Source organism: Puma concolor, chromosome E2 (assembly GCF_028749965.1).
Source record: "Puma concolor isolate L17-30 chromosome E2, mPumCon1.1.hap2, whole genome shotgun sequence".
NCBI classification, from domain to species: Eukaryota; Metazoa; Chordata; class Mammalia; order Carnivora; family Felidae; genus Puma; species Puma concolor.
This window is the reverse complement of record NC_141681.1, coordinates 40,493,929-40,510,730: the sequence shown is the minus strand read 5'-3', so window position 1 is coordinate 40,510,730 and position 16,802 is coordinate 40,493,929. Positions and strand designations below refer to the sequence as shown.

Below are 16,802 nucleotides of genomic sequence, written 5' to 3'. Positions count from 1 at the left end.
TTAATACTAATTTTGTCCTCGAAGAAGGGTATACCAACGCATGACAGTAACAGACAAAAACTAAACCGGCATCTACTTAATAACTATAGCAGGGCACGGCTTCCGAAACGGAACTATTTACCAAAACCCAGAAGGGAAAAAAGCGAAAGGGAGGGGAAAAAACTTTACCAAAATGACCCTCAACAGTGTGCCGCCACGCCTTGAACAGTGAGCAATGCAGTGCCTTGAGGTGCCTCAAACTGTCTTTCATTTTCTAGACTTAATGGCTGATTGCAGAAATCAATGTTGCCATTAGTAACAGGGTATTTGTTATGGCATGATTTCCTCTGTTGTTAGGCTGCAGAATGATTACAGTATTAGCGAGATGCTTTCTTTATAAAGGGCTAGAGATATAACTTTCAATTTACCATCCATTAGAAAGGGACTTTGAAAATACGGATGGAGGCAACAAGCTTACCTGCTGTTAGGTAGCGATTTTAATTTAGCTATCTTAGGCTAGTGCGGGGTTTTTTTGTTGTTGTTGTTTTTGGTTGGTTTTTTTTTTCCCCCCAACGCGGGCCAGGAAGCTTCAGCGTTTCACAGACATTTTGATGACAGATTTTCTGCTTTGCTATTTTAGACCCCAAAGCTGTATCGCCCGTGTAACAGTACAATTTAAGACACACAGTCGTGCATCTGTGTTTCAAACCTCTGTGCTTTTCTAAACCATCAGACGAGAGTTATGTGTTTCGTCAGGTTACAGGGGCCCGACAGGTGAGCCACGCTGTAATTTCGGAAGGGGACAGGAGGCAGGTTTGGCCTGGGGAGGGAGGGAGGGGTGCCCAAATGAGACAACTGTGGGAATATCCTCGGGGGGGGGGGGGGAGAAGATGGTGAGCGTCTGAGCTCACACCTTCACACGCGTGGATGAAGCCAAAACGCCAGCTCCCGGGTTCCAGAGACGAGGTGATGGCGGATGGGGGCCGGGGCGTAAAACGGGGCCGGGCAGGGAACTGCCGGGGGAGGGGAGGACAGGCTATGCCTGTCGGCAAACATGCCAACTGACCATCTCTACCACCCAGTGGGATCAACTTTCTTTCCCGGCAGCCAGTGTTCAAGGGAAGGCCAAAGACTCGAAGGGCTAGCCTTCCCTGGAGGCGGGGCAGAAAGGCACGGTCCACCTAACGCCATCAGGTCAGAGTGATGAGCTCAGGACTGACCTGGAAGAGAAGCCAGGGCCCGTCCCCCAGAGGCGGGCGCGGAGCCAGGCCCCCTGGACGGGGAGGGCCCTCGTCCCAGCTGCTGGTCCCCCGTGTTCCCTGGCGGCCTACCTGAGGAGGACGGCGAGGAGGGGTGCGGGCTGTCCTCCTGGGCACTCCCGGTCTGGGAGAGCCCCCCGCCGGCCCCACTCTCCTCGGTGACGTTGGAGGAGCCCGGCGTGGTAGAGCGGCTCACCGACTGGGACTCCTGGTCACTGCCCGAGCCGCGCCGCTCGTCCAGGCCCACGTGCAGCCCGTCCTCGTCGCCCTTGCGGTCCCGCTTGTGGACGCGGGAGTGCACGACCACCTGGTGGTAGGTGCGGAACACCCGGCCGCAGTCGGGGCACTCGGTGGGCTTCTCCTTCATGCTCCCGGGACCCTGCAGGTTATAGTCGAGCGCCGGGTTCAGCCCGTGTGACAAAAAATCCCGACTGCCTTCTAAAGGGTCGAGCTTATTTGGCAGGTCCCTCTGATTGCCCACTTTAGTGCTGTGAACCAAATCAGCAGGCATTTTCTGCTTGGAGCCATCTGCTCCCACTAACACGTACTCCCGCTTCTCCTTATCAAACATAACTCCGGCGCTTGCCAAAGTGTCTTCGTGGTTGCGCTGTAGCTGATGCTCTTTAGACAAGAAGCCGTGTTCCATGGCCATGCCCCTGGCCATGAGCTGCCAAGCCTGGTAGCTGTTCACGGGGTCCATCTCGGCAGCCTTGGCAGCCGCCTGCAACCGCTCGATGCAGCTGGATTTCAGCGGCGGCACGAGGTTGAGGCACCCCAGGAGGGAGTGCTTGTCGCCCTCGGGGACCCCGTGGGCCACGCTGGAGATGGGGGACAGCAGCTTCCCCAGGACCTCCCTCTCCTTCACGGGCAGCTCCCCTTTGCCGTAGAGCTGGCTGGGCTCGCTCAGGCTGGCTTTGTCCGGGGCCACGAAGCCGCCCTGCAGACAGGAGAGGTACCGGGAATACAGGTTGGCGTGGGCCTCCTGGGACATGCCGCCCATGGGCACGGGCACCTCGGGGTCACTGGGGGACTTGTTCTTCACCGACAGCTTGTTGAGGTGGACCTTCATGTGGTTCTTAAGGAACCAGGGCTCCTTGAAGCGCCGGCCGCAGATCTGGCAGCAGTGCTCGAAGGAGTCCTTGTGTTTCCGCATGTGGCCCTTCAGGAACCACGCCTGGCTGAACACCTGCCCGCACACCTCGCAGCGGAACTCGTTGGCCGACTGCTCGCCGCCGCCGTTGGGGCCCTGGCCCTGGGCCGACTCGGCGGTGATGTGGGCCTTCTCCACGTGGCTGATGAGCTCCTCCTCCTGCGAGGCCGCGAAGTCGCACAGCGTGCACTTGTAGGGCTTGTGCAGGATGCGGATGTGGCGGTCCAACTCCTCGCGCTTCTTGAACTTGCCCTTGCAGAAGGTGCAGCGGAAGCCGGCGGCCGGGACCACCGCGTCCTCCTGCACGCTGGCGGGCTTGGGCGAGGGCACTGGGTGGGCCACGTCGGGCACGCTGTGGTTGGCGGGCAGGGCCAGGTTACAGGGGGCCGGCGGGGCCTGCTGGGCGTGCGGCAGGGGCTTCAGGTCGGGCCGCGGCTGCAACAGGCTGCTCTTCATCTGCTTGTCCCGCAGGATGGCCCTCTCCTCCAGCTCGTGCAGCAGGCGGTTCTCCTCGCGCACCCGCCCGCGCCCCTTACCCAGGTTGCCCAGCTTGTGGGTCCGCAGGTGAATCTTGAGGTTGCCCTTCTGCGCCGCCCGGTGGTCGCAGTAGGGGCACTTGAAGGGCTTCTCGCCGGTGTGAGTGCGCATGTGCAGGGAGAGGATGCTGTTGAAGCGGAAACGCTTGCCGCACAGGGGGCACGGGTACTTGCGGTTTTTGCGGGCGTCGTCCTCGATGTCGCTCATCTGGGACATGATGCCCAGGTTCTGCCCGTTGAGGAACTGCTGCAGGTCCACCCGCCCGTTGAGGCTGGTGTCGACGTCCCGGCCCAGCTGGCTGGCCAGGAGCGCCATCTGGCTGCCCATGGGCTGGCCGGTCATGGGCACGTGGGCCTTCTCGTCGAGGGGCGCGGGGGCCTTCTCCTCCGGGTTGGGCCGCGGATGCAGCTCGGGGAAGGCATGGCTGAGCTGGGAGGTGATCTGGTGCAACTTCTGACTCATGGCATACTGGCCGTTGAGGACAGGGCCGCTCAGGTGGGGCTCAGCTTCCGGTGCCGCCGAGGACACTCCAAGGCACAGACTGGCTTCTTCCATCCCTGAAAATAAAGAGAGAGTTGAGGTCTGTGCCAGGCACCGTGGCGCAGCGAATCAACAGCATCAGCTGGCGAGGAATTTGCAATTCATGCCTTACCTACACATAATAATGCTAAGGAATTAGAGTCAAAAACAATAATAAAAAGATGAATTATTAAATGCCAATTACGCAACATGGCATTGCTCCTCCAATTTGTTTTGGCGATAGATCGTCTTCCTTGTATTTTCTATTTACCGACCGCAATTATTCATTCGCATTTAAATTATTAATGTTTTACCACTTCCAACACCTAATAACAAATCACGGGTCTACGTGTTAAACTTTCCCTCCTGTGCCCCTTGTGGCACTGCACCTGTTGGTTCTGTTCAAAGTTTGCCTTGGAGCAGGATGGCTTTCACCGCAAGACCACATAGACTCCCTTGGAACTTTTGTTTCCGGTTACTATATTCAATAACATTCGCCAGTCTGTGATGAAAGAGATTATTTTATGATTTGCCACCCCCCCACCAAAAAAAAAAAAAAAAAAAAAACCAACAGAAAAACCCAATGGCATGATATTTACTGGTACATAATAAAACAAGATAATGTTTTGGGAAAAAATAAAGTAAAGGACAGGCTTTAGAACAATAAAAGGGATTTTGCTTTAGTCAACAAAAAGTGCAGTAATATCTCATTAAGCTGATTAGTATGCTGCTTAGAAACAGTACTAGGTGCTGTAACACATGATTATAATCATAAAAATCCTTCAGTGTTTGCAAGGAAGCATTAACGAGGTATATTAAATTTTAAGGAGACTGCGAGTAGCGGCTTTGCAAACCTCAGAGATTAAGATTTAACCCTTATGTTACGAAACACTGTTATTTTGTCATTTGGTAACTGTGCCCATCAAAAGAAGTATAAATTATCTGGTGACGGAATCGTAGTGGATCGTCCAGACTGTTCATTTTTGGATAGGGGTGAAGACTTACACCATTTACTGGGCTGTCTCTGTCCTTCCACTGGCATGATATCCCAGGCAGGGACTGTGATTGGGTTTAAAGAGATCCTTTATAGAACTAGATAAAAACCAATTAAAATCCAGGGATGATACCATAGGAAGTCTCAACCAAGTTTGAGTGTTTTTAATAACTTTCCCAGTATACAGTAATGAGTACAAATTGTACCTGCAGTATGTGTTCTGCAGAAAATTAGAACTCAAAGCTGTTTGTTAAACACTAACACTCAAAGCTGGTCTCCATAATTGCCTTTAACGCTCCTCTCTGCCCCCTTCCCAGACTGTGCAGAACCGCTCAGGCCACTCTGCTTGGGGCTGGGGTAGAAGGAACGGCTCCCTCCACATCACAGCAGGTGAGGAGCTCAGCTTTGAAAGGCAGTGAACCTACGCCCGGGTCCTTCTATTTCCAGATCTGCCTTCTACCTGAAGGAGTCCAAATTCGCTTCCTGCCATTGGAACAGTTTTTGCACATCTCTCCTCTTTGTATCCCAATGTTTACATGTGTTGGCCAGCCAGGTGGTCCAGGGGCAGCGCTTAACCCCAGCCAGGATGGATTCCTGGGCCAAGCAATTCCCTAGGGGGACTGGTGCGGACAGAGTTCAACTGTGGAGGAAGCGCATTCAGCCCTGGGGCGGGGAGGGGAGGGGTCTGCTGCCTCCTGGGCCTGCCGCCAGGCAGACTATGCGTGGCATGGAGGGTCTCCAACGGGAGACCTGGCTTCCTTGGCAAGAGGACAGGGGCTGTGAGTCCATCTTGCAAGGGAAGGGAAGAAAAGACATGAATGTTTATTTGCAGGAGGGAGAAACACAGCAGCCATGGTACAGGGCTGACTGTGTCCATGACATGAACACCTGCACACATTTACACACACATACAGGAACCTGATCACTTGTAGGAAAAGAAGGCTACCAACTCGCCATCTTTCCTTTTTGCCTCTGGTGGGCTGTCTACACTCAAATTAAAAAACCAACCAACAAATAAAAAAGTCCATTTTGGAGATGGGTCAGAAAGGACTAATATCTCCTGGAGAGCTTTGCTTTCATTCACCAACCCTGCCGAGTTCCCACTGTACCCCAGTCCCTGTCCTTGGCACGTAAGACGCCCTAGTAGACAAGAATGGCCAACCCCAGTGTTCATGGCAACCACTGACCAGCGGGGAGGAGTAGGTCTAGTGTGCAGAAGTTGCTAGAGCAGGACTGGTGCCTGGAAGATCCCAGGCAGGGACTCTAACAGCCCCCAGGGCCCTGTCTGAAGCCCCTTCTCTACCTTCAAGCTCCATCCAGCTGTGCTGGCTCCTCTCCTAAGCAAACACAGATCATGACCCTGAGGCCACTTGGGAGTGCTCAGAATTCCACCCAACAGCTCTGGGGAAGTTTGGAAAGTCCAAAGGCAACATGGCTGGCCCACTTCCAAAGCTGCCCAGTTGGCCTTCTCAGAAGACATGAATCCAGAAAGACAGGCTATTTTCAGGTTGCTGCTGATGAGCTGACGCCAATTCAGCAGGAGGGAGGGGAGGCTGAATGTGCAATACAGCGAGACTGCAAATCAGGTTGGGTGAGGGGCAGCAGGTTGAAGACCATCCCCCACCCTCATTCACGCTGGGTAAGTAAGAGCTCAATTTGTCAAATGATGAATATAGGGAGTTTTCAACTTAGGTTTGGATATGGAATGCTTTAATTATGTTAAAGAACTTTTTTTTTCAGTCAACAAATCTTTTTTAAGGAATTGGACTTCAGGTGCCTTTGCTGAAGCCTCAGCTGGCGGGGGGCCGGGGAGGGGGGGGTGGTGGGAACAATGGTCTAGAATGTGCAAAGGTACAGTTGGCAGGTCTCAACTCACATAGCCCCTTCTCACAAAGACTCCCAGGCCCCTCTTGTCATAGGCGCTCATCTTCAGCCTCTCTCTACCCATCACCTTATTTCCTTCTTTACAGCACTTACCACTAGGGCGACATTTTGTTGTTGACCCTTTTATAAGTGTGCTTCTTTTCCATGAGGGCACGATCATGTCTGCCTTGCTCACATGAAGCCTCAAGGCCCAGGTCACAGCTAGCCCATTGTATGTTCAACATTTTCTGACTCAAATGGATGAATGAATGACGAGACCCTATGAACATAGCCCATAAAAGAAGGCTAGCCCTGTAGAACCACTCTCCTCCCAGCCTTGTGTGACCCCAACTCAGCTTACACAAGTGCACCAACATCTATCTACTATCAGACTTTGTCAGAGTTGGAAGGGTCTCTGGCTAACCCAGAACCTGGGGGTCCAGAAGCCACCAAGGGAGAGCCACCCCCACCACTAGATCTTTCATTATATATGCCCATGGTGACGATCCCAGGCCTGGGCCACCACTGAGCAGCTAACCCCCTTCAGAACTGGACTACCCATCATGGGACCCATGGGAGAACTCAGAATTTGAGGAGAGCTGGCCAGAACCCAAGGAGACACTCTGAGGATTACAGCTCACGCACAAGCCCTCGAATGAGCCCAGGCAAAGCATGCGCAGAGCCCCACTGTGAGGAAGGACCTCGCCAGACAATTATCCCAGAATGTTCGGTGAGACCCAGCACCCCATGATTCTGTGAGCAGGTGTAGGCACTCGATGGGTCAGTCGTAAACCCATGCCAGCCGCCAGACTCAGAGCAAGAAAGGGGAGCGTGAGTTCTTGGAAAGAGCACGGGGTAATTGGTGTGCTGTCCCTGGGCCAAAGCAGCCGAGGCAGGATGAGCTGGCCTCAGGCCCGGCCTGGGACGCACAAAACCTGGGTCGGCCCCAATTTCTCCAGCCTTGACACTTCACCCTTCCAGAATTCATTTACCCCTTATGTCAGTCATTCAGTCAATACTTGCCAGGGGCCTTCTAGTACCTGCCCTCAAGGATCTCTGGGACCCAGGGGGTCAGCATCGGCAAGGTTACCAATTGATGGGAAGCAATGAAAATGCCCCAGAGAGACTGTACTGAAGGTTTAAGGAAAGGAGTAACCACTGCCGCTTTGGCATATAGGGGTGTGTGTGCGCGTGCATGCGTGGATACATGTGTGTGCACGAGTAAGTCTACGTTGGGGGAGAGGCAGGGATTCCCTAGTAGTATCACTCTGGAAACTTATACAGATGCATATCTTGGGAAACTCAGGGATCATTTATCCTACTGTTAAGGGATTGGATCCTACTGCAGCCCTAAGAGCTCACAGGGCCCAGGGAGGGGAGGTTGCCTGCAGGGTCTCACCATTCAGGTGGAAGGAGGCAGTCATTACTCCTTTTCCCCAGCCCTCAGGGAGCAAGCATAGGGAGAGTGCCTTCCCTTTGGAACCGCACTGCTCCCTCACAGGCCCTGCAGTGAATGGCTGTCAGTGTCCCTGGCAGGGCCTCCTGCCACAGGATACTCCCTCTGTCCTGATAACTCGGGCACATGAACATCCACACGCAGCACTGCCCCTGCATGGTCACGAATTCCAGGGAGTGTTTTATCGCATGTGCCCAACCCATCCTTCTCACCCTGGCCCCAGCTCTGGACTCATTACCCCACAGTCCAGCAGCTGAGGAACCCACTGAAGAAGCCAGTAGCCAGTGCAGGGTTGGCCACGATCCTGGGCTTAAGGCAAGTGGGGAGCTGGGACCTTCTAAGGAACCTACACAGTAACTTGCCTGCCCCTCCCACCGAGGTGGGAAAACACTCAGCACAATTAAAAACAAGTAAACAAACTACTGAACACTGAGAATAGCTTGCCCCTGGCCTTCAGCTCAGGGCCCAGCCCAAGGCATATCAGGAAGAAGATCAATAAACCCTGGTTGACTGATGGAAGGAACCAATGCATACGTAATTTACCTAACTGTGGAAAGGCAGTCAAGGCTGGACAGTTAGAGGCCACTGTAAACTGCTGAATCTGGTACGCCACCCCCCCCCCCAACATGGAAACACTCCAACATTCCACTGAGTCCTGATCTTTCCTGATCCCCAGGGTCATGGTGGGGCACTGCTGGTCCTCAAGACAACTGTCAATATTGACGAAGACGCAGGCATGCACGTGAGCCCCAGCCACCATGGCATTCCTCACCACAGCGTGGAAATGTCTGGGCCTCACATCTGAGCACAGGCAAGGCCCCAGTTGAAAGCTTCTGAAGGCTAGAGGTTTTCTTCTTGAGCTGTGCAATTGTATATTTCATACAAGGGTATTCGCAGCACAGGAAACCTGCCATTGGGTGCACAGATTATCAAAATAATTCTGTCTCATCATTCCCATCATTGCAGGTACAGTGAGCCATTCAGCTGCCTTTGATGGTGCTAATGGTTATTTTGATTTTGTATTTCTGCCTTCAAAACTATTTCCTGTGATATCAATGACAAAAGTTTTCACTTAACTCTTCCAATAGAGAACCTAATTGTATCTTTCACTCAAAATGAAATTTAAAACTATCAGGACACCAGAAATGCCAGCTGCTACGAGTCTAAATAAATTTTACACAAAAACACAGTTTCATTTTGCTAGCACAGAAAAAAGAAAGTAATCTTATGAATAGTCCAAAAAATATAGATCTTGCCAGTAAGTTGCATGAACGAGTTTTATCCTTATACCATGAAAAAGAATAGTTGGGAAATGAAATGACTTTCAAAATAACCATTTCAACTGGGTTTTTAAAAATCAAATATTGTTGTCTAGCCAAGCACAACTAAATATTCCCTTTTTTATCAATGTGGGTAAAAGTGCTGCCTCGGAAAACGTACAGGAGTCCTACAGCTCCCAACTGCTGGGCAGGGGAGGGATGTGGGTTCCCAGCAAGGGCCCCAAACACCACTGTGGGCCTCACAGCCTGCAGTTCTGGTATTAGGTGGACCCCCTTCCTGGGGGGGCTCAGATGACCTTCTGCCCCTTCCCCAACAACCCACCTTGCTTTCTTACACCTAGGGTAAGCAGTAATTAAGACGACTTCACCTAGAATGCAATGGCTTCTTATTAAATACTATTTTCCAATTGTTGTAGCTCAAACTGCTTAACCAAGGTTGTTATAAGCATAATACACTCCTGTTCTGAAAATACAGAACACCAGACTACTGAACCTTTTCAGGGTCATTAAACAGCTGTAAACATTATTACAAAAATAAACCAGAGATTTCATGCTTACATTTTGGCCTAGAGCTTGCTATGCTGAGCAAGTACATTTTTTCATCTCTTACAATCAACGCTGGTGACATTTGGGCATCCAAACAAATTACATCACAAACATTACTGAGGTGGGCAGGATACTGAGTGGTTTATTTGCCAGATGATTAATAGATAAACAGGAGGGCAGTTCGAGTGACCTGTTCCATTCTGACTGATGTGTAGACAATGCTATGAGACAGGGCCAGAAATAGTTAAATCCTTATTTAATTTATTAATGAAAATATGATATGCAAATAGAGCTGTGGAGTATGGCGACTGTGTGACCAGGAGAGTCAAGCTGGAGAGTATGGTTGAATGCCACACCCTCCCCTTGTGGATGGAACATTGGCCAAAGTCAGGGCCCTCATGGCATTGGATGGTGAGCAGGACCCCACTGGACCAGCTTTGCACACAGCCCCATGGAGCCCCAGCCAGTTTCGTACTGGGGGATGGCGGTTGGAGGACTTAGAAGAAGAAACTGGAAAAAAAAAATATCCTCTTTTTGAAGACTTTGGATGATTTCAAAATTCTCAAGGGCAAAAGCATCTTGGCTTTTGGAGTCTGGGTTGAAACTGTAGCCCAGAATTGAAGACAGGTCATGAGCATGTCAGACGGGAAAGGAAAACACCCACAAAGCGTGCTCCTGGTCATCTTTTCAGGGTAGAGAAGACTTCTGGTCTGAGTTCCTGGCTCTCCATCTGCCCACGGCACATGAAGCCAGGCAAACAGATGCTGGGATGGAACTCCAACAACCTCATGTGTGGTGATTGTTAAGACCATGGATGCATCAGGCAGAACAAGCTCTCAAAAAATAACACAAAAAACAAATAACTGTTATCATATTACCATCATTACCTTCCTTTTCATCATCACCATTTTCATCATCACCACCACTGTCACCACTGTCATCATCACCATCACCTTCACTATTGTCACCATAGTCTTCATCTTCACCACTACCATCATCACAACTGTCATCATCACCATCATCATCACCTTTACCACCGACGACATCACCACTCTCATCATCACCACCACCATCCCCTTCATCATTGTCACAACTGTCTTCATCTTCACCATCACCATCATCACCATTGTCATCATCACCATCATCATCATCACCACCATCGTCATGACCATCATCATCACCATTGTCACCACTGTTATCATCATCATCACCACCGTCATCATGACCATGATCATCACCATTGTCACCACTGTCATCATCACCATCACCACCACCAATGTCACCACTGTCATCATCACCATCATCATCTTCACCATCATCATCGTCACCACCATCATCATCACCATCATCATCACCATTGTCACCACTGTTATCATCATCACCATCACCGTCATCATCACCACCACCATTGTCACCATCGTCTACATCTTCACCGCCACCATCATCACTGTCACCAACATCACCACTGTCATCAGCAGCAGCAGCATCACCTCCACCATCACCATCGTCACCACTGTCATCATTTGTCATCACCTTCATCAACGTCATCACCACTGTCATCATCCTCATTATAGCCATCACCATCATCACTTTCACTGTTGTCACCACTGTTACCGCTGTCATCAGCTTCATCATCACCATCGTCACCACTGTTATCTTCACCATGGCCGTCACCATCATGTTCACCATTGTCACCAGAGTCATCACATCATCATCACCTTCACCACCACCGTCAACACTGTTTTCATCTTCACCATCACCATCATCACCACTGTTATCATCTCCTTCACCATCACCAACACCATCATCATTTTTATCATAGCCATCACTATCACTTCACCATCACGATCGTAGTCACCATTATCACCTTCACCATCACCACCACTGCCACCATCTTCATTGTAGCCATCACCACCATCATCATCTACATCAGCAACAGCATTCTTCTCACCCTCTTCCTTTTCATCATCATCGTCCTCCTCCTCAACACAATACCACGTGCCAACACTGTGCTAGGTACTTCACAATCATTCTCTCATTTAGCCTCATACAACCTTAGAATGGTAGGTAGTAAACTATTCCCACACTAAAAAGAAGAAACTGAAGCTCAGAAAACTTAAGTCCAAGAAGGTCACACAACTGGGGAGCCTGACTCTAGAGTTCAAGCAAGACATGCGGGTGGGAAGGCTGGCTTCTGATGTCCATACCATGTTAGTCTTGCTGGGCTGAATGCTGACAGATGCCAGCTCCTTCATTTTTAAAATGTGTAGAAACAAAGGAAACCACATTTCAGGGAAAGCTTAAAGGAGGCTAAGGAGCCAGAGTCCTCACAAACATGTGTGCCAAGAAATGGAAACATGCAGTACATTCCACAGAAAGCAACACAGGGGGCTAGTGTGGGTGGGGGTGGGGAGAAGGTGGGGAAAGGCACTGTGGATACAGAAATGTGGCAAGTCTCTTACTCACCAGTGGGGGAGGGTGTCACACAAATATTTATTTATATTATCTTATTGTCTTCACATTCATAAGATGGATATATTATTCCACGTTCCCCTGCCCTGGGTCAGGTGGGTTATTCCCCCAACCTGACTGGAGCAGTGGAAAGAGAATGGTACCTGAAGTGCTATGAACATACATCCAAATGTAGCTCTTCCACAGTTGTTGGACCCTGGTTACCCGCCCGAGTCTCAGCTTCGTCTCCAAAATGAGCTGATATAGACCGACCTGCATACTTCGCAGGGTTTTGAGAAGGCAAATGGGATTGTGGGAGAGACAACACGGCACATAACTTGTAAAAGGCTGTACAGGAACCTTTCTCAGGTGCTAACCATGGCGTTAGCCCAGGCTTTCAGATCTAGAAAGATCTTTAATCTGGGAGTAGAATAAATACTGAGAGGCAAAGAACACAACCAAGGCACAACCAAGGCCTGTAAACACGGTTAATAAAACCGCATTCATTGCCAACTTTACTGTGCATCGTCAAGTGGGACTCCTCATTCAGCAACATCTCTCAGTGCTTATATGGGGCGAGAAGTGGGGCAGCTACAAGCAAGACCAGATCATTGCCTTTGAAAGTTGACTCAGGGAAGGGGAGAGAGACCCACTGGACGGAAGTGCTGAAAGGGGGAAATCTCCAACATGCTGCAAGGCAGGGATGGGCAGTGGGGACAAGGGAAGGGAAACCAGTGAGGATAACAACTGGGAAGAGGTCAGTCCTTGGCTGAGGCTGGAAGAGGTCGCTAGGCACAGAAAGGCGAAAGGGCATGTAGGACAGAGGGAACAGAATGTGCAAAATGGGGAGTGAGCATGGAATGTTCTTGGGGGACGATGGAGGATGGGATGGAAGGGGAGGGCCAGGCGCAGACCTGAATGCCAGTCTGTGGAGTGTGGAGCTTACATGTGGGGCAACACTGGGGAAGCTCCTGCCAGAGTCATAGTATAACACAGATGCCTCAACTACCACTGCACCACATTAGTAGTTTTCTAGTACTTTGGGTCAGAGGAGATGGGGGGAAAGAGAGGGTGAAAATAAACTCCTGAACCACAAACCAAACATCTGAGGGCTAAAGTCCTCATCGTGGTCAGGGAGGGCTCCCTGTGCCTGAGAGAAAAGGCTGCTCAGAGTTTGGAGAAGACACCAATTTCCCCTCTTCTTTGTAACAGCAAAAAAGTGAAAGAAAGAAGGGCCACCCTGCAAATCTCCTGGCAGTCCACCCCCACCTCTCCAAATGCAGCAGCCCAAATTCATCCTTCATGCTCCGTCCAGGCATTGCCTATTCCAGGAAGCCTTCCCGGATCTGCCCCAGGCTAGAGATGATATGCAGTCCCCAGGGTTCCCGTGCAATTTCTCTGGAACAGTTAGGACATGTTCATAATGCACCTCAATGCACGTAAATAAGGAAGTCACGTTTCTTCTTCTCCTCTGCGGAGGGGTCCAATGACCCTTGTCTGTAGCATCTGGAGGACCGAGTGCCACCAAAAACTGGTCCTTTAAGCTTCTGATGATCACAGTGCAGGCGAGGGAGGTAGCCCAGAGCGTCATAAGAATGCACAAACCAGGCCTCTCCCCCCAGAATGCAGGCCATCAAGTGGTGCTTCCTTTGTTCCCAGATGGGATGATTTGGGAAGGAAATGGCCCCCTAATTTGCTGTAATCGATTTATCTGAACTGTGTCCACCCTGTCAGGGGAAGCGACAAAAACTATATATATATATGGGCTTTTAATGAATGACCCACCTTTAAAATATCGCAAAACTGAAAAAGATACCAGCAGTTGTCATGAAGTGCATTGATTATTTCTCTCTCACTGGCTTTCTTTCTCTTTTTAAACAGACTTCGCCATGGCAGGAAGTTAGGTATTTAATCCCCTATTAACCCGCCTCGGCTCCCTGCTCAGGCTCAGCACGCAGCCGCTGCCCTAGAACAAAACGGGGGGACCCAGCACCCACAGGATTCCCGGCAGCCCCTCGCTCCCAGAGGGGCAGCAGCAAACGCAGGGCAGGCACCCAGCTACCCCTCGCCGCCCCTTCACCCCTGATGAAAGCCATTTTACCTCTGAGCACTTCTGAGCTAGGATATCGTGTCGAACACTTTATTTTCATTTCACAGAAGCCTCAGATTTGATTCGGTGCAAAACTAAATATAATGTAGAATGCACATATGCAAGAGTGATCAAAGAGGGCCTGATTGTGAAATATTCATAGAAGTCGGCCCACGGAGATTCGTTCACAGGGGCACCTGTCGAAGACATAAGCTCAGATACACATCATCTCCTAAGTACACACAATCATTACCGAGCAAAAAAAACCCAGTCACACCCGGGGAGTCGCTGTTGCCTGCAACTGCCAGGCACGGGCCAACGGACGGGGCCCGGCCAGGGCCGGGCTGGGGCTTCAGTCTCTTTTGGCTCTTGGGGTCCCTGGTTCCATAGCTCCCGTTCCTGTGCGGGTCACCAGGCTGCCCTAGCCTGGCCCTCTGCTGGGCCAGACTCTCGGGAGGGGAGGGAAGACTAGGCCACCAGCTCCTGACCACGGCAGCCGTGGCGTCTGCCGTGGGGCTAGGCTGCAGGTCGGCCAAGCTCACAGACACGGGGCTGCGGGGAGCTGCTGTCCCAGCAGTGGGTGTTGCTACTTCACGCAGATGGACTCCAGGGACAGAGATGGAGTCTCCAAGCACGGTTAGGAAAGAAGGGCGAGCGAAGACAGACTTCCCAGCTCACACGTGCGTAAGGAGGGAGAACCCTGTGGCTCATCGTGTTTAAGTCTATTAGTGTTTGGAAAGAGGACCCTCTACTTTCAGGGAGCAGATGAGGGCGCTTGGTGCCCTCTGTGCATATCATTCCCTCTGTCTGGGACACTCTCCCTGCCATCCCCACTTACTCCCTATGCCTTGTCATCTGGTGAAGATTAAATGCCACCTCGTCCAGGAGGCCCTCCTTGATACCCAGGGCCAGGAACCCTCCTGTCTGTCCATCTTGCCCCCTCACGATGGCTTTTAATACTGGGGTTGGGTCTGTTTGTATACCTGCCCACAAGCTCCCTGTGCATGGAGGCCATGCCCATTGGCTTCAGTGGTGTGTCCCCAGCACTGGCACTGAGCTGGGCCCAGGGGATATGTGTTCAATAAATATTTGCTGAATGAATGAAGAAAGGTGCAAGCAAATGGATAAATGGCTGAATGTGGAAATGAATGAATAAATGAACGAACAGACCAAGCAACAAAGCGTGCAGGCCCAATGCACAGCATCTATCCTTGGGGAGAGAGGGGACACTCGGGGTAGAAAGATTCAGACCACAGGTCACTCCTGAGGCACCAGGGCAGACCCTGCTCTCTGCCCTTCAAGGCACAAGCCAGGGGATAAGTTTCCCCCATAGAGCCTGATGTCAAATGTCACCCCATCCGTGCCGCTCCCAATCCCCCACACTTCGTAGTCGCCGTGAAGGGCTAATTCCACTCCATCTCATGATGGACGATCTGGGTCCCTGTCTCACCACCCTCCGCCGCGGTCTGGGACCTCCAGAGACCCATATCTAACCCCAACCCAATGTTTTGCACGTAACGCAAACCTACGAATTCTGGCTCAGTGAATCCTAAGCCCTTCTACCTGCCCTTTACACACCCCTCACTCCTTTGACTCCTTGCTTCCTTCAGGATCCTCACACTTGCCCAAGCAAACATCCGCTCATCCATCCATTCATTCAGCATTTCCTGACAATCCCCTGTGTGCCAGGCACCGTGCCGGGCTCTTTGGAGGAAACAATCAGAAACGTCCCACCCTGCCAGACCTCACCATTCAAAGGGCAGACGTGGCTGCACCATCAGCCCAGAGATCACGATAACACTTGAGCACCATTTACGCACAAAGGGTCGGGGGACCGGCAGCTTTGAGGGCAACCACCCCACCTTGTCCATCCGTCTCCGAGTGTCAGCACACACGAGGCCTTTGGGGATGGGCCTGTTGCCAGGGTGACACTGCCATTCTCTTCCTTGGGCTTGCTCCTCTCTGAACCTCTGCTGATACCTCCCTCCCAACCCCGGATCCCATCGCTCCAAGATCCAGGTCCTTGCACACGGGCAGGAACGGGGGACCAAGCGATGTAGCACAGAATGCCCTCTCTCTGTGACGGTGCCATGTTGCTGGTGCCTGGAACAGCAACCGGGCTGGGCATCCCAGAACACTGGCTGCCCCCCTACATCGACCCTAGGTGGGCCTGCATCCTCCCCCACGGGTTGCTCTACAGCCTGCCCTGGAACCAACCGGCACCCCAGACCAGACAGCTGTATGGCCTCGGATGCCCCAGCCCCTCTCTGAGTCATGGTTTCCGGTCTGTAAACCCAAGCAGGCTGGCCAGGCTGATCGCTACCCTCAGCTACTTGGTCTCTCCTCCTGCATCCTGATTTATGCTTCTGTGGCCCACCTGACAGGGAAGGGGCTTCCCGGCCAAGCCCTGCTCCTGAACCCTCACCAATCACAGAGAACGGCTGGAGTTGAACTTCACCGGTGCTGGACACCGGGGGAAACATTAAAAATGAAGCAATTAATGTTTCTCTTCTTACAAGGGAGGACATGCCATTTGTGGGCTGGTCCGGGGCCATCAGCGTGTGGTCGGTCCACCCTGGGCCCAACAGGCTATACTTTATCGTCATGAGCATGACAAGATGTCTTCCCCACCCTCGTCTCAAGAGGATACCTGGACCAGAGGTATTTCCTAAGGAGAGG

General features: G+C 51.6%; 1 protein-coding gene across 13 annotated transcripts in view; it reads right to left on the bottom strand.

Moving 5' to 3' along the window:
• ZNF536 (zinc finger protein 536) overlaps window positions 1-16,802 on the bottom strand; it is a 436,740-nt gene that overhangs the window by 235,480 nt on the left and 184,458 nt on the right. For all 13 annotated transcript variants that reach the window (XM_086689551.1, XM_086689552.1, XM_086689558.1 and 10 more), the window contains one exon: window positions 1,311-3,482. In XM_086689551.1, the coding sequence (XP_086545677.1) occupies window positions 1,311-3,480 (2,170 nt within the window). In that variant the 5' untranslated portion in view covers window positions 3,481-3,482. The remainder of the gene's footprint in view (window positions 1-1,310; window positions 3,483-16,802) is intronic.